This window comes from Egretta garzetta, unplaced genomic scaffold, assembly GCF_000687185.1.
Source record: "Egretta garzetta isolate BGI_Z169 unplaced genomic scaffold, ASM68718v1 scaffold172, whole genome shotgun sequence".
Lineage (NCBI taxonomy): Eukaryota > Metazoa > Chordata > Aves > Pelecaniformes > Ardeidae > Egretta > Egretta garzetta.
In genome coordinates, this window is record NW_009258951.1 from 2,973,157 (window position 1) to 2,995,502 (window position 22,346).

At 39.4% G+C, this 22,346-nt stretch overlaps 1 protein-coding gene across 1 annotated transcript in view; it reads right to left on the bottom strand.

Annotated features, from left to right (window-relative positions):
- Positions 1-5,466: 5,466 nt before the first annotated feature.
- Positions 5,467-22,346, bottom strand: part of PLCH1 (phospholipase C eta 1) — a 69,462-nt gene continuing 52,582 nt past the window's right edge. Inside the window, exons 12-23 of the mRNA XM_035890041.1 lie at positions 21,658-21,729; positions 18,772-18,866; positions 17,968-18,068; positions 16,344-16,523; positions 16,151-16,258; positions 15,004-15,128; positions 14,468-14,552; positions 13,566-13,712; positions 13,083-13,162; positions 11,052-11,111; positions 10,214-10,571; positions 5,467-7,562 (exon numbers count right to left, since the gene is read on the bottom strand). Coding sequence (XP_035745934.1) covers positions 5,467-7,562; positions 10,214-10,571; positions 11,052-11,111; positions 13,083-13,162; positions 13,566-13,712; positions 14,468-14,552; positions 15,004-15,128; positions 16,151-16,258; positions 16,344-16,523; positions 17,968-18,068; positions 18,772-18,866; positions 21,658-21,729 — 3,507 coding nt within the window. The remainder of the gene's footprint in view (positions 7,563-10,213; positions 10,572-11,051; positions 11,112-13,082; positions 13,163-13,565; positions 13,713-14,467; positions 14,553-15,003; positions 15,129-16,150; positions 16,259-16,343; positions 16,524-17,967; positions 18,069-18,771; positions 18,867-21,657; positions 21,730-22,346) is intronic.

Genomic DNA, 22,346 nt, shown 5'->3' on the forward strand with positions numbered 1-22,346 from the left:
TTTCATCAAGAGACTTGAATGATACATGATCATTGTGACACTTGCTAGAAGAGCACAAATCTGGTTAGCAGTCGGACGTCTAAATGGAGCTACAGACAGTGAACAGGTGATGAGCAAGAACATTTGTATTGGAGTCCTGTAAGACTTAGACATTGGCCCTGTGCTATATCAATGACCTGAAAAAAAAGTGTTAAATTGATAATGATTAAGGTTTGCAAAAGACAAAAATTTGAGGAATGTGAAATAATAAACAGCACATTTCTGAGCTGGACAGCAAAGTAAGATGGTAGCAAGGAAAAATACGCATCAATGAATTTCAGAAGGAGAAAAATGCAGATGATATTTACAAAATTAGACCTCCACCCTCTAAAGAATTAAAAAAATAATTGGGAGACATGATAGATACCCACTGAACAGATGCTTCAACTGCAATATTGCAGCCAAAAAAGATTAAATGCCCTCACATGATAAATATAAACACAATCTGGTACAAATGATGTTATCTTCATGCTTTCCACTGACATAACTGCCCCTGACATGCTGCAACTGGTTCTGGTGCCTACAGTTCTTGAACAGTGCTGGAAACTTTATAACCTTCACAGGAGACCTCCAAGAATGAATAAAATATTTTAGAGAGACACTTCAGGGCTCTGATCCATGTAGGATGTTGGAGAAGGCTGGGACTTCATGTTTATGGGAGAGAAACTTGCGTGGTAAGAGCCCTTTCAACTGAGCAGTCAGATAAAACACAATTCCATGCTGGAAAAGTGAAGCTAGACAAACACCAACCAGAAATATTTGGTTTTAGGCACTGAGAGTAATCAGCGTTGGCATAAATTTGAAGTATGCAACAGATTCTGCACCAAAAAAAGCCTTCACTAGATGGATTTTCAAAAAGCTGCAGTCTTATTCATACAGAGTTTAATTAATTTTGGAGAAGGATTAAAAAATGAATGGCCTTATGAATGTCTGAATTGCAGATTGCTGGTCTATTCTATCCATATATCTAAAAATCCTGGCTCTGTGCAATGCTTCTTGTAATCTACGTACCAGATGCTCACAGAAGTTTAAAGACTGAGATGAGGTCACAAAGTGCTTAGATTTCTTGATGCAGTGTCCCTTCATTTTATTATCCAATACACAAAGCTACTGAAGCAAGCGTTCTTAATTTTCCAAAATTGTCCCATTCCAACTGTTATTCAGCATCACATTTTAGCATCGCTGTATAAAGTATATTACCTCTGGGTGAGATTTTCTCTGACATTGCAATTATTTCTGCAGCACAAATTCACAGTGAGACAAACTGCTTTCTATAATTCTGAGTATCACTGCATTAGACCACGACTATGTCACATCACACCAGTTCTGGACTCATCCTACTAATACCCACCAGTGATATCACATCATCCTCCAGATACAGGAGTATCAGCAGTTTTCAGATATGACAGGCCGTCTTCACAAGATCATCACCACTAGAGCAGCTGGATTGGCAGCATGTTTCCAGGCTCATAAAAGCATCCCAAAGTGGCTGCCTGTTTCCTTCTGGAAGTTGGCAGCTACAGAATTATACTGATCCCCAGACTGTTGTGCGGCAGCCAGTGAGCCCAGCCTCAGCATCAGCTCGCCCATCCACTCTCACACAGCTGCTTTCTGGTGCACACACAGCAGCAGCAGCGATTCCCAGAGGCAGGCATAAACCAAGTACGCTGTGTTTTCAAGTTTATGCCAAGGATCAGAATTGCACAGAAAAAGCAGGTGGTATTCAACCAAAACACACTGCTTTAACATGTCAAAAAGTTTATATCTAATAAGGCAAATTTATCCCTAGTATAGCTCCCATGATCAGACTTTTTAGTTATACCAGAGATGTGTTTGGCACAGTACTTAGAAATGAGACACTGCCTGCAACAGACTGATATTGCACACTAATTACAGTTATCATCATAGGAATGTATTTTTGTTTATATCCCTTCCATTCCATGGAAGAAAATTAAGCTCATTCAGTTAAACTAAAAACTGAAGATGTAACATAAATCTTGAATAGGTACAAAATCCATTGGAAATGAGAATATAACCTGGTACAGAATGCAGTAGGTCTCCTTTAAAATAATGGGCTTACACCAAGTGACTTCACTGGAGAGTGATGTCTGGCACTCTAATTTGTCTTAACCTCCCACCTGGCACACAAAAAGTATTAGCTTTAGTTTATCAGATAAACAATGTCTTTAACTTCCTGTTCCATCTTCTGTCCTTGCCCTACATTTCTACTATCTATAAGATATAAGTTCCAGATTCAGAAGCAATATCAATAGTTTTAAGCAAAGGATAAATTATTGTTTATACACACCCTCATCTGGAAAAGAAACATCAAATTTATCTTGAGGTTTCAAGCATTTTTACATCTGCTGATAGAACAGTTTCTAATTCTGTGAAGACCTTAGCCAGATACTTAACAGCAAGTATAAGAATAGTGCCAATGGCTTTGGGGATTAGACATACTTTCTGACCTGGTATACAAAGAGAAACAGGACTGCACTTGGACTGGACCCTACACCAGCTGGCAGGAAAACTGAAGGCAGCTCAGTCCTGGGGAGTATTCTTCACCTGCCTATTCTGCAAGGGTAGTATGGCCTCTGCTCCTCTGGATCTCCAGTTCTTCCTTCCAGAGTCTGAACGCTCTCTATTTCTAGTAAATTGGGAGAGACATCGTCAAATGGTTATTTTGTAAAGACACCTAGTGCACTTGCTTTAATACAAAACACTAAATTTAATCCAAATGTATTATATGCACAAAATACCACCATTGACTTTGTAGTACTTTATGTTTACCACTTATCTTTTTTCTTTTATAATTATGAACATAAAAACAAGAGAACGACTCTGACTTTGGCTTAGACCCCTCTCCAATTCAAACAATTTACCCGGAATGCTTGCTTCCAATATTCAGAACACTTCATCACATCATCAAGCTTCTCTGTGCAGACGTAGCTGGTAACACAGGCATCTTCATGCTCCTTCACTCACCACTTCTGATTTCATGCATTGAAGACATACATCTAAACCAAACAAATCTCCGAATACAACCTATCAAAATTCAAGTTCTGCAGACCGAAAACCTCTCTCATATCACTTTTGCAAAGAGACACAAAAATAGTCTCTCTTATCAGTTTTCCATGTCCAGGCCCACAGATTACAGAACAGAAATTAATGGCAGTTGACATAAGTACTCTTTGCCTGTGCTAGATCACAACAAGACCTTTGATCATGTTGAGTACCTGACTCAAGTTCTTCCAGGCTCAAAGTAGCCCAGCACTGAGATGTTAGAAGGTTTTGGCACACCCCAATGCTATACCACCAAAAAGAAACCTGTGCAAACAAAATGTAATTTGAATCTCAGCAAGTCAGAAAAAACATCACTAAGCCCAGTGAGACATGAAAAACTACTGAGCCAGATCTTCCGTTGGCTTGAGTCTATGATATAGAAATCCTGCCCTGTTTCACTATTCTTTTACACAAAGAACTGTCCCCATCTGAATTAACTTCTAAAATAAGAAGAAAGTTAAATCATGAGACACCACTGCAATAATCTATTCTGACCTCCTGCACACACCGTACAGATTTCCTAAATTAATTCCAATTAAAGCTAGAAACAACCTTCAAGTCAAGATAAGTTGTTACATCCCCTGCAATGGAGATTGTATAATTTGCTTAATTACAAGGCACTTTTAATGGCAGTTATTCTTAATACAAAATAAATGTATCTGGATACAGCGTGTGAGCATCTGTGGCATGCAGCATTCAGCAGAGAGAATCACAGCCTGCACACATCCACTCTTCCACTTGGGAACAGTCTTTGAACTACCATAGCAGACAGGCTACAGGCAAGTCAAAAACTGAAACCATCTCTCTCTCAGAAAATACTGGCCCAAGTTCCAACACAGCAAGGCACTGAATTTCCTTGAAGTTAGAGATTGCTTCAATTGCACCTTCCAAATTATATCACAAGTACCGAGACAGAAATTCAGGTCCAAAGCTTAAGGGATTAATCCAGTATCTGGTTCTGTTCCGCCATGGAAAAATACTTTTTATTTAGAAAATACACTGTTCTCTCCCAAGTGATAGAAACAACAGCCAGTTGCATCGGTTAGACCCTTAATAGAACAAAATGGGAATATGCAGTTAGACATACTCAATAAACATGGCTTCCTACCCAGAAAAGAGAAAGGGCTCAGCTGCAGATTTCTAGCTAAGAATCATCACCATCACGTGAAATGATGGAAATTTTTTTCCTTTTCTAATATCTTACTGCAAGCTCATGACAAGAGAGGCTGTTACTGCTGTTACTTTAAACATAATTGTATTTGCTACAGTTTCAGTAAACATGTAACCAAGTGCTTAAAAATCTATTTTAATGATGTTTTCAAGAATAATAATACTCTGCATTACAAAAGAAAGGTAAGAGGTACGTCTTTTACATTTAAGAAAAAACTTACAGCAAAGGCAAAGAATATCTTAAAACCAAAATAAAGCTATGCTGTTCCCTACAGGGAAGCTCCAGGTGTTTGAGATTATGGACTCAATTCACTTTCAGCATTCATAGAAAAAGATGGACAGTCAAAATAGTTACTCTACCATGTCAGCTTTAAATATTCCACTGACTGTCAACAATTCAGCAATAAAATTACAAATATACAGAAAACAGATCTGCTACTGTACTGAAGCTACACACACAACCAATAGCAAAAATACATAACAAAATATGCAGAAATTAAGTGTTTTCCACTCATAAATGCAGACTTACTCCCACATTCCACTCTGTCCTGTGACCAAAAAGGAAAACAACTGTTACTATACTTCACAAGAGTGGGCAGAAGACAAACCTACACATTACTCACAAATATGGACTAACCCTAATTCTACAAACTGTTTGCTGTAGAATCATAGTTCATACATGGAAACATGTAAAATAATATTAACAATTAAGTACAAGTCAGAGTGAAAACAGTGATGCTAATGAAGGGTCTCATTCTAAGACTGCTGCTTGTTGGGCAGATAAAAAAGACATTACCAATATGCACTATGTTTACCAGAATTTGCACAAAAGGCCAAAAGTGATCACTAAAAATGTTTTTCCAAACAGCAGGATAGGACATCAGGAAAACAGAATACTATTGTATTCATTGCAATATCAGGCTTTTGAGCACAGATGTGCTCGACTTAAAAAAGACATACATTACAAATACAAAATGCTACAAATGCTTACTGCATGCAAATAGTCCCCAGACTACTTCACTTTATAATTTCTAAATCAAAGTAATACATACATAAGAATGCAACATGGTTTCTATTTACATAAGCTTTGACAGGAAAGGGCACGTTAAATCATGACTGAATCACTAGCATGAAATTGCATTTCTAAATAATTTAAACCCTCAAAACAGTATTTCTTGCTAAAAATCCTTCATTTCAATGAAATAGTTTGTAAACATTGGAGATATACATTTTTAAAATCAGCTGCAGAACAGAATCGTGCGTATACAACTGGTCGCTACAGCCATAGTGCAAGGCAGCGCATGCACCCTCCGGTATTCCTCGTCCCTCCACGTCCTCCCCAGGGAAGCCATTCAGGTACCTGGCTATGTATGAGCCTGTTGAATGCCTGTTGATAACGTGAGGAGATGCTGAGGGCTTGTTCCGAAGGATGACACCTGCTATGCTACTTGCGTTAGAAGATTTTTGCTTGCTGGCAGCCTCCTGCCTCTCCTTGGCACGGCTGGCTATATTCCGCACTCTGCTCTGGCTCCTGGATGAGAGTTTTCTGACCAGTGCCTTTGGGCAGTCGTCATCAATCTGCCTGGAGTACAGTGTTTGATGGCTGTCCTCCTGGTCCAGGGACACCAGCTTCCTCAGCTGTTCTGTCAGAGCATCTGTAGAATGTGGTCTCATATTCTTCATAGCCGCAAGTTTCTTGTCTCTCATGCCTGATGAGACAAAGCTTCTACTTATGTATTGATACTTACTTTCAAAATTGCAGGAAATATCTTCTGATGTCAAGTCACCAAGACTCTTGGATTTGCAAGGGCTAGTCTGCTTGATGGCTGACGGAGGTGGGAAAACCAAGGCATTTTTGAGCACTGGTGAGTGCATGTTGAGCTGGGATCTCTCGGGGGTACACATGACATTTTTCTGCTTATCTGAACGATGATGATACAAAAACCCAACATTTTTATATGATGGAAAAAGGAGCTGGCTCTCTGTAGTCCTGATGTTAGCCGAGCAGCCCAGAGCAGCAGCACAGAGCTCAACATTTGTGCTGTTCCCAGAGGTCCTCTCACCACCATGCCCAGTGTCCTGCTTTTGCCTCAGTTTCAAAGGGGAAGCCAACTGGCTCATGTCTTCCCTTTTGTACTCACATGCAGTTACCAAGAGATCTTGAGAATCCCCATCTACTTCTACAAGACTGCTGCTTTCTGAATTTTGACCAGTGGGAGGGTCAACAAGTGTCTCTGCCAAGATGAGGCTATTGAAAGCAAAAGAACTGGCAGATTCAGGGGCTTCCCAGCTTGTTCCACATTTTCTTTTGGGATTTGCATTTTGCAAAGAGAGAGATGAAGGACAAGGACAGCTAGGCAAGTTGTTTTCTATACTGTTTAACCTTTTCTTACAAACTAATTCACTGTGGGTCTTACATTCAGAAGTTGGTGTAAGAGTTGCCTCATGGATAATTGTATACACGGAATACTCTGCAGTCTCAGGGCTGGAGAACATGGTAGTATCTGGAGTTGAGAATAAAGGGGATTTGATGGATTTTGTGGTAGTAAAGTTGTGCTTACAGGGACTGTTAAGATCCGCAGTAAGCATGTGTGGGTGTGTAGCCATGATACTGAAGGTCTGGCTACTAGCGCCATGGAGGCTTGAGACCGGGGTAAGACTAGTTTGGTCATCTGTGACATCAAACTGTCTGATCAGAGCTGAGAGCGTGCTATCCATCTCACTCTCATTCGCTAAAGAAACTTCGTCTATAAGGCGAGAAATGTCACTGTCTTGCATGGTTACAGTGGAATGCAAATCAGGAACATCAGAGCAAATGCTAGAAGAAATATCTGTCAAAGAAAGAGGTGCTGTAGTGCTTTTCTTGATGATGTCATATTTGTGATTTTCCATCTCTACTTTTTGAGAAAGGGGAGTGCCCACAAGAGTTATTTTCTCCTCCTTAGAACCTTCTGTGTCATTTTCCTTCTTATTATCTGCACAGTTTTTGTCATTTGTTTTTTCTGTGGAAATTTCAAAATCAGAGTCCCGTGTTAGAGGGACAGTTTCATCAGGAAGACTGTTTTCCTGACAGTTTATGAGGTGATTTGTTTCAGCTACACCACTTGCAAAATCTAAGTTTTCAGGTTGCTCCTGTAAAGGTGGTACTAAAGAGTCAACTGTGGTCTCCTTCAGGTCATTCTCCTCCTCAAACTGAGATGCCAAATTTGAAGTATTTGTTGTTTTCTCAGAACATGTGAAAAAAGATTCTTTCAAGTTTGTTTCCTTCTCATTCGTATTGTCACTGTTGGCTAAAATAAATAAGAAACATATTAGTTGCAGACAATACAGTGTTCTGTTTATTAACAACTATTTTGTCCTTAGACAGACAAATGGAGAATGCAAAATTAGGTACAGTTGTGACAGAACTTAATTATGGGGTTGTGCAGGTTTAGTACAAATTATCTGTGCGATATGAATAAATGGAAAAATACAACTGCAGGCACTTCATTGAAATTTCCTTTGAATGTCTATTACATCAAGCACATGATGTAATATTTGTTGCAAATAATGTTAATGAGGTACCATATCATAGCTTGCACATGGTATTACCTTCAGCTGTGTTCCTATTCAGATTTGTACTATAAAGAAGCATGGCAATAAAGACAGAACAAAACAGCTCTGTTAAAAAACATAATACTGTAAAACAAGATGCATGCTTAAAAGAGCCGAGTAAAAAGCATCAAGTAGATGGACTCCAGACAGGGTTTTTTACATGTAGTTAATGTAGAATGTTGCAATTTAAGGATTTGATTTTCGATCTTCTACCAGCAAACTGCATTTATAAGAGAGCAAGATTTTGAATTCCATGAAAAATATGCATTAGATACTTCCTCCACCAAATCTTTTTACTTGTCTTTCTATGCCAAATCCAATCCGAGCTCCATGACTCACCCCTTTGGAGCTTTTAATTAAGCAGGCACTACAGGAGTAAGCTTGGCGTAATATATACTGTTTCTAACACTCACTAGAAATCAGGTACCCTAAGAAGAAACAAGAGAAGCCCTGATCATTCATTGGCAGTGACTGGCTGACACCCCCACCCTGGTATAGTCAGAGCTATTTTTAATGAACATGGCATTAAAGGCCGATCTCCAAAATCTGAAAAGTTCCCCAAGCTTTCCAGTGTTCCTACATTAAGGATGGAAGATATGTACATTTCTCTGTTTTGCAGATTTTTTTTTTTCCTATAAAGAATAGAGGAGGAAGTGGACAGCACACTGTTCACTTGGCGTAATTAGGCGTAATTACAATTGAGATGGTAGAGATACGTTCAGCCATAGTATTTTAGCAAGAAAGATGTCTGTCGGACAGCCATCCCTTTCCATTCTTCACGGCATCCTGCAATAATGAACACTTCATCTGACTAGTACCTCCCCAAGGGTGAAGCCACCTCCCAGCCTGAAATATTTGGGCTGAACTTGCTTTCTGAGAATACCGAAGCTTGCTCCTATATGTGCATGAGGCTGTGTTGTACCTTTCCTTACCATGATTCAAGGTATGTGCTTCCACACAAAAAAGGGGCCCAAGTTGCTTTTCTTTATGTCCACCACTAAGCCATGGATGGCCCTGCACCACAGAGAAGGGAGAATGTCCCTCGGGGACAGGAGAGGACTCCATCTGGAATTTCATCTTCTTGATGCCTCATTTCTTTATGTCAAGGTGGCCAGGCCTCCTCCATAGTGGTTATGGAGCAAGGCCTACAGAAACTCCAACAGACAGGATCTACTCCTTTCATAGTTAGAAGGGCAGGATTCATTCCTAGTGACAGCTTTTTGGGTCATCGTACCAGGGCCTGTGTTTTCCATAAAGGTTATTAAGTGAATACCTATGACCTCCAAAAAGTGTGGAAGTTTCTTCTAAAAGGATTTTTTGTCTTTGACTGTAGCATCTTTAGGAAGGAATATCTACGAAGTGATTAAATTTGTTGCAAAGAACGGCTCAGCTGTATCATCTTCACAGCCTTATCTAGAGGATCTTTCAATTTAAAGTACAGCATTTACTGGAATACACTTTTCCTGTCTACACTTTCTTCTCAGGGTGGTAGAAAATGTATTGGTTTGATTTTGCTTGCTGTTTATCCTAAGTAACTTTTTTTATGAGACGGTATCTGGATTATCCGTTCCTTCAAAGCCACTAATAATAATTACAGCTGTTGTATTCAAAGCTTCCTAGACTCATTTAAATATTCCAGTAACTCAAATTATTAGGCAGGTCAAGCACTAACTTTGCTGTAGTCATGGATTTCAAATCCAGGTCTATTATTGCTGAATGCACTTTAAAAAAGCTATTTTAAGAATTTTATTGTGTATCAATAATATAAGACAAAGGTTTTATCCTAACACATGCTTTCCATATAAGTTAATCAAATTAGGTAACCTAGGTTAAGAGGAGAATATCAAGACTGTTGGATACAAAGTTTGACCTACTTTTACCCCTTTTACATCTATTTGAAAGTCTGCATTAGTCTTTACACACACTATTTCCAAAAACATATGCTGTATGCTGTTCTTCCTGCTTGAAAACGGGGAGAGAAACCCACCATGCCAGCAGCTCTGGTTTCACATGTAAACAGACAGTAGCAAACCAGAAATTGATGAAGTGTAACTGAAGGTTTGTTCTTAAATTACAAAAAGAAATTTGGCAAGTGTCCTTTTAAGAGCACTTTCAGAAATTATTGTAATTAATTTGCCTAGTTTGGAGAATTAACAGCTTTCCAGGGTGTCACTTATCAAAGAGTTTAAGCAGCTGTTAAAATACTACAAACTTAAGCATATGTAATTTTGCCCAGTAATTCTTATTTGAGTTGAATAAAACTATTTGCATAGGGACTGCAGAACTAAGCCTTTTAATAGACTATTTCAACTTACTACATTCAAAAGTAATTTTGGAAGCATCTTACCAGATGTGTTTTCTTTTCCTTTGGCATCTTGGGTAGTTTCATCTTCTGGGCATGGCAGTCCTACAAGAAGATATTTGTCCACGGGCATAGAAGCAGGACGTGCTTGCAAACTCCGGCTTGTACGCCTTACAACTCCTTTGTCTTTCAAGTCTATTGGTTCAGATGCACTGTCTTTAATTTCAGTAGCTTCCAGAAAACCCATCTTACTTTTCTTTCTACCTTTTGCTGGTGCACTGGCTGTGCGCCGGAGAATTCGATCACCTATAGATCGCTTCCGTACATAGTGCCCGCTGGTTTCAGCAGAATTGTGCTTGGGGTTCTTGTGAAACAACCCTCTGAGTCCTATCAGCTGCTTATTCTGAAAGGACAAGAATAACCACAGTTTCAAGTGAGTTCATACTATTATATAATGAGTACAATGAGAAGGGCTGCTTTCAGAGTATTTATGAATGATGAAGACAAAGTTAAAAATGCAGCAAAGCAAAAATTCACACCAAGCAATTCACATTTACTCTGACCAAGGAACTATCAGCCTAGATCTCTATGAATTCATGCATGTCTGTATTTCTCCTCATTAGGATGGCAGCCTGCCACAATTAGAGAAGAAGTTTGCTCAGAGTCTCCTAATCAGAGATGACAAGACTGTAAGAAGTGTACTGCAGTGACAGGCTACACATTAACTTGGAGTTTTATGCATGGGCTTCATAAAAGCAATATTCAAATGTTTCAGAGTCTGAATGAAGAATGATGTAAGTTTGGTAGTTGCAGATCATGCGATTAGGAACCATTTGAAAAACCTGTGCCCAGCAAGTGCAAAGTGCATGCTAATGAAGTCTACCTTTGTGGCTCCTAGAATGTGCAATATTGTGTAACTGGGATTGAGGATTAAAGGGCTCCACTGAAAGGCAAAAAAATGCAAACACATTTGGCTAACGTTTTCAAGACTGTAATACAAGCAAATAAGATAATAGTACATCGGCTATAAATATAATCCCTCTCCAGCAAATAATTTAAAACTATTTATTAGTCTAATGTCAGTATCTCCAAAATTTGACCAGATATCCTCACTTACAAGGATGCAAATGAGCATTCAGCTTTTGTTTCTGTGTTAGAAACAATAATACAGTCCATCATTAAGGCAAACATTAGGTGAATACACTAAGCAATAGAGAAATCAAATCTCAATGGGTCTCCCCCTGCCCCTTTTTTTGTCTTCCCTGTGAAGCTACTCTCTACTATTTTTCCTTGAATATATTTCTTCTTTGAAGAGCACGTGAGCCAAGAGCAATAGCCAAGCAGGCTCCCCTACAGACTATCACCAAAACTGTATGTGATTTCACACATGTATCTAGATGCATACAGATCTAGGCATATATTGTAGATGCATGCCAAGCTGTTTACTACTGCTTTTCCTTTTACGCTGATTGAGGAGTAATGAAGTCTACCTTGAACATTAAAAACTTCTCTTTGCACACAGAACATGCACAGGTCTGCTATGGCCAGTGCTGTTCCCTCTACTGCCTTGCTGCTGTCCTCCCTGGTGGAAGGAACACTTGCAGAGGCAAGAACAGATGACTACATTGGAATACTGGTCTCTGCACTGAGACGAGGATGCCAAGAGCGAGACAGATGCCTAAGTGGTTTACAGAGCCATCATTCAGTGATCTAGTAGGATCAGTGAGGATAACAGTAGTGGAGCTAAGTGAGGACCTGGACTATATCAAGTCTCAGCCCCTAGGCCTTGACCATGTTATTTTCTATTTCTGTTCCACTGAGTTTCCTTGGGTGCTCAAAGAACTGTGGTTTTACATATTTGACATGACATTTTCTGCATCCACTCTCAGAAGGGAGAAAGGTTGAGGACTAACTGTTCTTTTCAACCGATACCCTTCATAAAGGTAGGGGGGTTTGTTTGTGCTTTTAGGTGTGTCTTTCTTTTCTTTTACATCACCACAAAGGGCTTTTATTTTAGCATCCTGTTGAATATGGCCTTAATTTCTTTGTGCTAGTTATGTCCAGTAACCTATTGCAAACTGCTCACAAAGGCAGTTGAAGCAGAAATGCAGAGAAAAAGCACTGTGCTTTTACTTTCATATGCACTAAAACCTAGAAGATTTAAAGCTTAAATTTGCTTCTAAAAATAGCTTGTCAAATTCCATGTTCTGGTGCAGTTACAGTTCTCGACATTTACTTCTAAAATAAAATGAGTTTAACACACTGAAGAAATGTACTTACTGTATCTAGACATGATAATTATTAGGTGCTAACAGTAAGAACATTCATAAGTACATGCACGCTAAGACTAGAGTAACAGTATGTTATGCTCTCCTTGCTGATCACGTACAAGGAACCCCCACACATGCTATGAGCTACATCCTTCTGCTTCCTCAGCACTCCGTCAGAAGCATGTCTGCGCTGTTATTGGGGTATCTCAGATGGAAAGTGCCAAGTGTTTTACTACACATGGGTGTGCTGTGAACGGGTGCCCTGGCTCAGTGCTCCTCAGAGAAAACACTATGAATAAGGAATTGCAGTTTGCTTCCTTGAGCATGCTGATGCTTAGCAGTGTATGTAGATACCTATAAAAATACAAGTGTAAATGAAGACATCAGGTTGAGGGCAACAGAGAATCAGACACTGTGCTTTTTCATTGCTGTACGATCCGAATGATTTGTTTAAACTTTGTTACTGATCAGTGCCAGAGAGCTAGGTACTGCTAATCCAATGTACAAAATGCCACAAACCTAAACTGTAACAATCATTTAGAAACCACACAAATCCTGTGAGGTTCTGCAGTACCTTTAAATCCATTTTTATCAGAAGAATTAAACCAAAGAGTCACGAGATGTAAACTTCCAGATATACCTACCTTTCCATAGATTTCATTAATGGTTATATGAACAAATATGGATGCTTCTGTCAGTCCTTCTAAATACACATGACGATAACCTAGTAAAACAAAAATATTGCACCACAAATAATCAACAGCTTGCATTTTATGCACAACTGGTAACGACTGTCTATAGAAGTGAAGTATTTACTAAAGGCATAAGGTGGTTTACTGTATAACTTATCTTACGTTCTCACGGGTTTTCCAAGCCCCCCAGCACAAATTGCCTCCAAGTTATAAACGAGACACCAGGGGCAATTTCCAAAAGCACAGACACCCAAACTCCTTCAATTAATGGTGAATATACCACCCTAAGATACCAGAACTGTCCAAGCTCATATGCAAAGTCTCAGATACATAGGCATATATCCTACATTGACAACCTCATCTTCAACTTTAAAAGCTCAAAGGTGTTTGTTCTTCAGTTAGATCTGTAAGTCAAGGAAATCAAGGGGGACTAACCAGGCACAAGACTGCTAAAGGCCAGAGTTCTTTGTCCAACGAAGTCTCGCCCAATAGGGTCATGGTCCCAAACAAGAAATCGCACCAAAGCTATTTCAGGCATGTGGATGGTAAAAGTGAGTGTTTCCTCCCAAACAGGATTAAACCCTGTAAAACAAATAGAAATTTTGGGAAACAAGTCCATAGCAAGCACTAGCGTCAATTTTCATGATGCATAGCAAGAGGCATAAGAAAAAAGCAGACCAAATGCACATACGAATACTCATTACTTAGTGCTCATCTAGATGCTCTCAATCTCCATTATGTAAGTAATTAAAAGTGAGAGATCTGTCTCTTGGACTGCTTTTACAAACAAAATGGTTCTGTTTGGGTAGCTGGCAGGGATACCAAGCTGTTGTTTTGCAAAACTATGGCAGGCTAAAGATAGACCAAAACAAACAGGAACTACTTGCTTTTTTCCCACCATGGTTTTGTAACTGCCTGTGAGAACTGATGGCCACCTCTCCTGCTGCAACAGACCATCCCACTCTGTTATTCATCTCCTTGCCATGAAGGCTGAAGTGGCAGTGAAACTGCCTAGGACATGATTTGTTTTCATTTCATTTGAAGTTATACATGTATTTTATATAAATAAAATATTTGGAACTTCTGCATAAAGGAGATTTAAGAACAACCCAGGAGAAAGGCATTGTGTTGAACAGTTCTTGTCCTTCACCTCTTGCTTGTCTATCTCCGTACACCAGAAATTCTGTCTAGAAAGCAGAATTAGTTTGTTAAAATACAATAATTTGACTTCATCAGGCAAAAAGCCTTCCAATTTAGAAAGTAATAACAGATACTGAATCATTCATAATTACTTAATATTTTACTCTAAGAAGAGGAAATCAGCTAGATTATCTTACCATTGTCGTCAACCACTCTGGTTTGGTCTTTACAGCAGTCAACAGGTAACCCAATAATTTCCACCTCAACAAAGGGATCTATTATCTATTTTTTTTTTTAAAAAAAAAAAGTATTTTAAAAGCAAGCCAATGATATAAGTGAAGGTCAATTTTTAAGGAAGTTCATGCAGAGTGTTAATTTAAATTCATATCAGAATTCAAAAGTCTTTGATTGGCATGAATTTTCAAGCAGTACAACTATGGGGAAACACCTTCAGGAAGTGTAAGTTGATGTATGGTTTGTAGTCTCAAGAGCTACGGCCAGCTATGACTAATTTTCAAAAAAGTGAAGTTACCCTCAAAATGCAAATTAGTTCTTAAACATCATGTATAGGATACTACGTTTTCCCACAGTCTGTATTTAGTGACCAAAAGCTTGACAATATCTGAAATTTACTGATGTATTTTAATAAGGAGGAAGTTTCTTTGAGTCATACACTGCTAATGTCACACCAGGACCTCTCACAGAAGCACTTATTGGTATCAGACTATCTTACCTCTCCTCTGTCTCCTAACATTGAGTCAGGAGGCTTAGGTAGCTGCTGTCCACTGATGATTTTCAGAATAAGCTGCTTTTTAGGATTGGCAGGAAGTGGATCAGCAGAGTAGGGGTTGAATGTGCCTAAAAGATGGCAAGGAATGAGAAGTGTAAGGAAAAAGATACACACTCCCCCAGATGTGTACATATAGCCAAAATTCAGTCATAAGCAAGTAACTCACAGAGTATGGAGCAGCTGTTAAAGAATTTAGATTCTACCCCTCTTTCTTACAACCTTTACCGAGCTGAGCAGCCCTTGTTTACATGATTTCAAGACATAAAGGACCCCTCTAATAGTACGGTTTTGCAATATTAACTCCTTTGAAAAAAAAAAACAAACCAAAACACAAAACCTTTCTTCTGTAAAGTAGTAGCTTCATAAAACCAAATAGTTATAACCCAGATCAGCACTCTGATCATGTTTCTTGCACAGATGTTAATGAGAACAAGCAAGTAGGGTTGAGAAACCTTCTTCCTGCAGCACTGCCTATTTCAAGTACCCAAACTCCCCCTCCCATTTCTGAAGTACCTTTCAATCAGTGCCACTATTTCTTATGGCCACATTAAGAAAATTACATAAGAGATATAGGGGCACAATCAGATCCCAAGTCCTCAACATATGGAAGGAGTGCTGTTGTCTAACACTGAAAACCACTGGCTCCACTTCTAACAGCATTTTTAGGACCAAACCAATTCTTTTTAAAGAGAACAAAGTTCCAGTGACTTGCTTGAGAGTATCCTGCTTAAGAGTCCTGGATGCTTGGTCCTGGGCCACTGCATACCTTGTTCTTCTTGCTTGCAGTTGGTTATCCTAGGACACCCTTTTCTTTTTTTAAACACATATTAGGATGGAGCTCTCAAAATATATCTACAATAACAGCAAGAGATTGTACGCTGGTACTTATACAGTCTTAGAGTTAGACACCATTTTTTGAGGACAAAAAAATATAGGAATTCTGAATTAAAATAAGATTATGAATTTATGGAAATACAGAAGATTATATATATGTTCTTATTTTCCTTTCTTGTGTCTTGGCAACTTCACCATGAAGATATTTTCTGAAAGGCCTGACACTCACAGTAATAAATGTATAGTGGGACATTACCTTTGCACATCTGCTGAGGTTTGAGGACATAACCACAGTTGCCGTTTACCCTAAATTTTGCATCATTTAATTGCATCACACGTCCTTCAGATTGGTAGTTTAGTGCCACTGTTGAAAGAGAAGACTTAAGTGTAAGATATTTGCTGCGCACACACACAAAAAGTGGGAATTAAGTTACTCATGCAATACCTACCTAACTGGCAACCAACATTCCAGTAAGGTAAAGGATTGAAATTGCTGGAGTCAATCCGATAGGCTGATGGATAGACCCTTGTAAGCTGTTTCTGGTTGTAAAGCATAAACTGTTCAGCCTTCTGCTGCACTGCTTGGTGGGCTCGTGTTTCACTGAATGATAGCACATTCCCTGTTGACCCTGTGTGTATTGTTTAATCAACAAACAAGTTACAAAGCAATCCCAAGAGACAGGGGCCTGAACTCAAGACATAAGTTGCACTGGTATTAATCAAGGGGAACATTAGATTTAGTCCAAAGTTACAACAATAGATTGTCTTGCTACATGCAAATCACATACATTGCATAACTGAAGAGCACCAGTTTACCCCTTCCAGGAGAGTTTTTTGTTTCACCTCAAGTTTCCAGACTTACAAGGAATGCCAAGCAAGAGCTTACACTAATTGCTAGGGCCTTTTCTCCTGCAGAACCCCAGACACGATTGCTATGAAGAATCTATAGAGAAATCTACTAATGGCAGCATGATCAAAACTAGCTTACTGAAGAGCTTACCGCTGGGGGAAAGACAGGCCCAGCAGGGCTCTGATTTTGCTCTTGTCCTTGAAACACATAGCTGCATTCAACCCATTTCTCTCTCACAGAGGTTTCTGCAAACTCATTCTTTCTCTAAACAATCCAAGCAATCTTTTCTAATTTGTTAGTCTTCCCTCTGAGCATTTTATCCCCTTAGGCAGACCCCCTTTGATCATCCCTGCCCTCTAGGAAACAGTTTGACCAGAAGTTTCCTAGGCAAGAGTGCCCAACTTTGAGGTAGCAGTTAGACCAGCTCCACTGTACCATCTCTCCATGCCCATCTCTTCAGTTAGGATCAGGAAAGCACAAGAGCTAGATGAAAGGCAGCTGCAGTACTGTGCTCTGATGAGAGTACTGTGCTCTTTCCAGAAGGCCATGAGCCATCAGATGGGTTCAGCACTACCACCTAACTGTGTGTGGACCTGCAGAAAAAGCTGAGCTGTCTCTCAGCTCAGAACAAGACTGAAACTCTACAAGACTATGTTCTTGTATGACTTCTTGGACTCCGTTTCTCCACACTGCTTTCATCCTCCTTAATTTCTCCCATTACATTAGGAATTAATTTTATAGTAATTACAGAATTTCACACACAGTTTGTTCATGTACATTTGGTGATCTTTCCCACAAATCACTCTGCAACATTCTCAATTTCCATTTTGCCTCTAATGGGTTTAGTGAAACAACTTGCATGTTTATCACCATTCAAATCTATCGTGTTACTAAATACTACTTCAAATTGATAATGTTAAAAGATGATGAAAAATTCCATAAAACTGTGAAACCAGAAAAGGGTTCCCCTGAAAAAGCTTAATTTTTAAAACTGCTACTAAAACATGAATGTCATAAGAAACCAAGGGAAAGCATATTTCTTACAGAAGGAAAAGGTGGTGCTTTACTCTTTCTCCATATTTAAGAAAATGGGACAGGTAACAAACTACTCAGCTTTTAAAACATCTTTGAAAAACAAGGGAAACCTTGAGAATACAGACATGTTTCCTATCCAAATAGAAAAGTGAACAAGGCATGTGTAAGTCTCGTGCCAGCAGCCTTACCGTCATCTACTATATCCTGGGCTGCCACAGAGTTCGTGTACACCACTAGGTCAGACAGAGCTCGGCACAGCTTCACCGTTTTTCTTCGACGAGCGAGTCTGCTGAGTTATATTTAATATATTAAAAAACCCTGGAATTTTTGAGTTTTTAAAGCATATTTCAATCCCCTTTTCTGTTCTTTTCCTCAATAAGGAAATAAACAACTGTGAACAGGGAACCACATGTGACAAACCTCCTTAGAGAGGCCTCCAAGATTACTGCTCCCCTCGTACCTCTATAGTCACACTACACAAACACGATTTTTCATTTAAAAGATAATGAAATAGCTGCACCATGGCTCTTCTCAACAAAAACAAGGCAGATAGCTTTGAGCTGTATCTGAAAATGGAGCATTTCAGTGACTACAAATGCATTCTCAATGGCACTTTTTTGATTGCTTTTTCTTTACATTCTCAGACATAATAAAGTTGGCCGGGCTGTGATGTACCCTTATTTAGCCTAAACAGTTTTCTTTGAGCACTATTTACAGCATGCAAAATGTAGATTGGCATTTTTCCATTAGAAGAGTATTACTATCACACTTCTTTTCCATTTAAGGGTAATTGCTGTTTGCAACCTGTGAAAACCTACACAATCAAAATATTGGGCTACAGCAGTCACAGCAAAATATAACCCAACAGCATTGTCATAAATGACCTGCTCTTAAGAACAGATTTCCCTGAGGCAGTGACATATAAATATCGGTAGCAGTAACATGCCCCTAGCTTTAACTGAGCTGTAAAACTATGGTGATTTATAGCTCACCTGTGGAGCTGACCTGTTTCCTTCCCAGAATAGTTTTGCTGGCTTTCTTCATCATCTGATGCACTATGGTATTTGGATGCTGCCTTCGCAGCTTTCTGTTGGGAAAGAATCAAGCACAGCTGTGTCAGTTTATGGGGTGGTTCTATAAATTCACATTACTGTAATTAACATCAGGTGGGTGGGTGAGCTGCAGCAGGTTTACAGCACAGGACCAGTGTCCTGCAAGACACAGAATGACTCCTGGGGGTTTGACAGCAGAAAACCCTGGGTGGTACATCAAGCGTTTCCATACACGTGGAGAAGGAAAGCCAACACAAAGCATCTATACCCTGAACTCACTCCATCTGACTCCAAGGATCCAAGCCTGTAGCCATGGAGCAGGTTTATCTCCTGGCTAGCAGACAAAATACAAGCCTGAAGATAATTTATTTCTGCAAATTGACCAGACAATTGCAGGCCACTGCATATTCCACAGCTTCCCTCCCCCTGCTCCCTCCTGACATGAGAGGACAACATTGCTCCACTGTCTCCAGTACACTGGCACTGGTCCTGCTGATATTCTAATGGATCATATCATACTTAAACAGCAACACACAGTAGGATCTAAGAGCACAGTGCATTGCTTCTGACCTATGCTCCCATGCCCTAGTTTAGAAAATACAACTAATTCATTCATGGAGTTGAGAACAATCTGGGCAAAATTTTCAAATGCCTTTTTTCTGCTGCCTTTTGAGCCACACATACAAGCATTCAAATTACTCTAATTTGTTACAGTATACAGTAAAGAAAATAGCTATGATAAAAAGATTAAAATCTCAAAAGCATTTTTTCATAAGTGCCTATTATTTACTACTATTTCCAATTTCAACATTACATCTTTTGTAACACTAACTATAGCTTCAAGTGAGAATTTCTTTAATTCCCTTCTCATCAAGAGGTAATTAACAATATAACTGAGATCTTTATCCTTTTGCTCATATGGCTAGATGCTAACTGAGCACAGATTTCTTTTCTCCTGCTGTGATCCACCAATAATGTACATAATTTAGTTTGCTGTGCTTAGTGCTGAAATAAAGGTGGCTATTTTGGAAATAATTTGCATGGTTCAGTTTTGGAATCCAAAGGTCTGCACTGTGGATGTTTCCTGCAGTTAACCTGCAGGAGTTGCTAGCCTTAGCATCTGTCCCTCCACTGGCAGTTTTTAAAGGGTTTATACATGGATACATTTGGCACAAGAGCTGGCTGAAAACATCACAAGTCAATATCCCTGGGTGGATAGTTCTGTACCTGCAAAAGTATCAATAGTAATCATCCTTCCCAGGTACCCCTCTAGCTGGAAAGATATAAGGGGGAAGTTACTGGATGACCCTGTTGCCTCAGTCTACAACACAATCACTATTAAAAAAAAAAAACCAAACCTATAAATATTCTCTTATTTTTTTCAGAGATGAAACAAATGTGCTTTCCAACCTGCTATATCCATTAGGATAACTAGTTGAAGTAATTAAACTATTGACAATACTTTCCAGCCCTCAGTGTAACCAGCACTTTTCAGTGGCTCATTTTTGCCTCTGACATCTTATTTCACAGCATTTGTTTTCCCATCAGCGAGCACAGGTTACAATGTGAAGTGTCCACTATCATGCACAACAGGTACTTGCAGATCTCAGCATATACTGAGTGAATAATATGCACTTCGCTAAAGCTGCTGAAAGAGATACGACCACTTTAAATTGATGTAAGCTTATAATCAAAGTGTAAATAGCAGTCCTGGTATTGTCTGCCTAGAGAACTTTTCATAGCTCCTAGCTGGCTTCAGGGCAGATGAGCTAGTGGCTGATTAAGTTCTATGAAGTATTTTGTAACTGCTGTTTTTCCTAAATGGCTGCCCAGATTATCAGTTGCAGAGTACGCTCACTGCTTGGCTGCAGCTTTTACCACAGATAGAGCTGAAGAGGAATACAGGCGTCTAGCAGGCTGGGGGCAGAGGAAGCCACTGGTGGCACAGTGACTCGGCTGCGGACGTGCCACACGCCCCTCTCACAACAAGCCTATCTGCTGATTTGCTTACTTGATTTTTGCTAATCGACTCTGGGAGGAAGGAAACTTTCAGTTGAATCATCTCATGCTGAGGCTACACGTTCAATAAATCTAAGCCTTGAGGCACCGTGGGAATGTGGGAATAGGGGAGGCAGATGACAGGAACATATTTGTCAGGATATGGGAATGGGAGGAAGCATGGGCACAGCGTCCCTTTTGGTGACTGTTATCTGTCCAGCTGTAAAATGAAACCTCACACTCATTTGAATTATATTAGCTCTAGCTTGGTTCAATAGAGCCACCACAGTGAAGACCCAGTGAAGCAGACAATTTGACCTAGCAGCTACACAAGCATATAAATACTATATGCAAAACCATGAAGAGATCAAACACAGCAGTCCCTTAAAGCAAGCGGAAAGACAGTAAGAGCACGCTCTGCCTGGCACTGCTCAGGGTATGAAAAGGGTACAACTGGACCATGAATGAAACAAACATTGTCAGCTGTGTGGACAAAGGTCTAGAAAACAAGAATACACCAAGGCATTTGTCTACATTGCTGCTCTTCTGCTGCAAGTTTGATGAGAAAATGAGCAATTCCACATCTCTAGTAAAGATGATCTTTTTGGTCAGGCAAGATTTTTTTTTGAGTTTGCATGATCATCTCTAAAGGGTTTTCCACACTGCTACCACCTAAATTCTGAACAGTAATAAATATACCAAGTGTAATCACATAGTCTTTCCTCGCTGCCCCCATACACATCATGCTTGTCTCAAGCACTAAAACATAACCAGTGTTAGAATGCTGTCAGATCTAGAACATCAAGCTGAGTCTCTCAGTTTACTTACTTTGTGTTTACCAAAGTTGCTCATTAATGATCGGCTATGAGACCTTTTTCCACCTTCTTTTGTGTCCAGGTTCTGTGCAGAGAGAGTGCAATAAAAAGTGTGACTAAATACCTTCAGAAGTATTGTTAAGGAGTCTGCTACAGTCTCGAAAAGACAGTTTCATCCTGATATAAATTGAAACTTACATAAGTTCAACTTATGAGTACGTCACCCCAATTCATTGTTACAAGAGTATAGTGATTGCACATGTGTATAAAAGTGAGTTACAAGTCTAAACACGATATACTGATCTGTGAACACAAATTTAAATCGAAAATCTCGTTACAGGACTTTTCTAGCTTCTTTATATACTTGATAGCTTAGCAATCCTCTTAACAGTATGGAAAAATATTAACACTAACACTCAAGACACCAACCAACCATGTAGAAAAAGCAGTCTAGCAAAAACAGGCAAGCAACAACAAAACATAACAACATTTGAAAGTGTACTCGAAAATAGCCACAAAGAGAAAGGATGGGGAGAGAGAAATTTCCCCTAACAGATAAATTTGGACTTTTTACAAGCAGCCTGAAGTCTGAGTTTCACATTTATAGCTATGCCCCTAGACATGAGTTTGATAATTCCTGGCAGCATCTAGCGTTTTCTGTCAGAAAAGCACATCCCTTCATCTTCTAAAGCGCAAAACAAA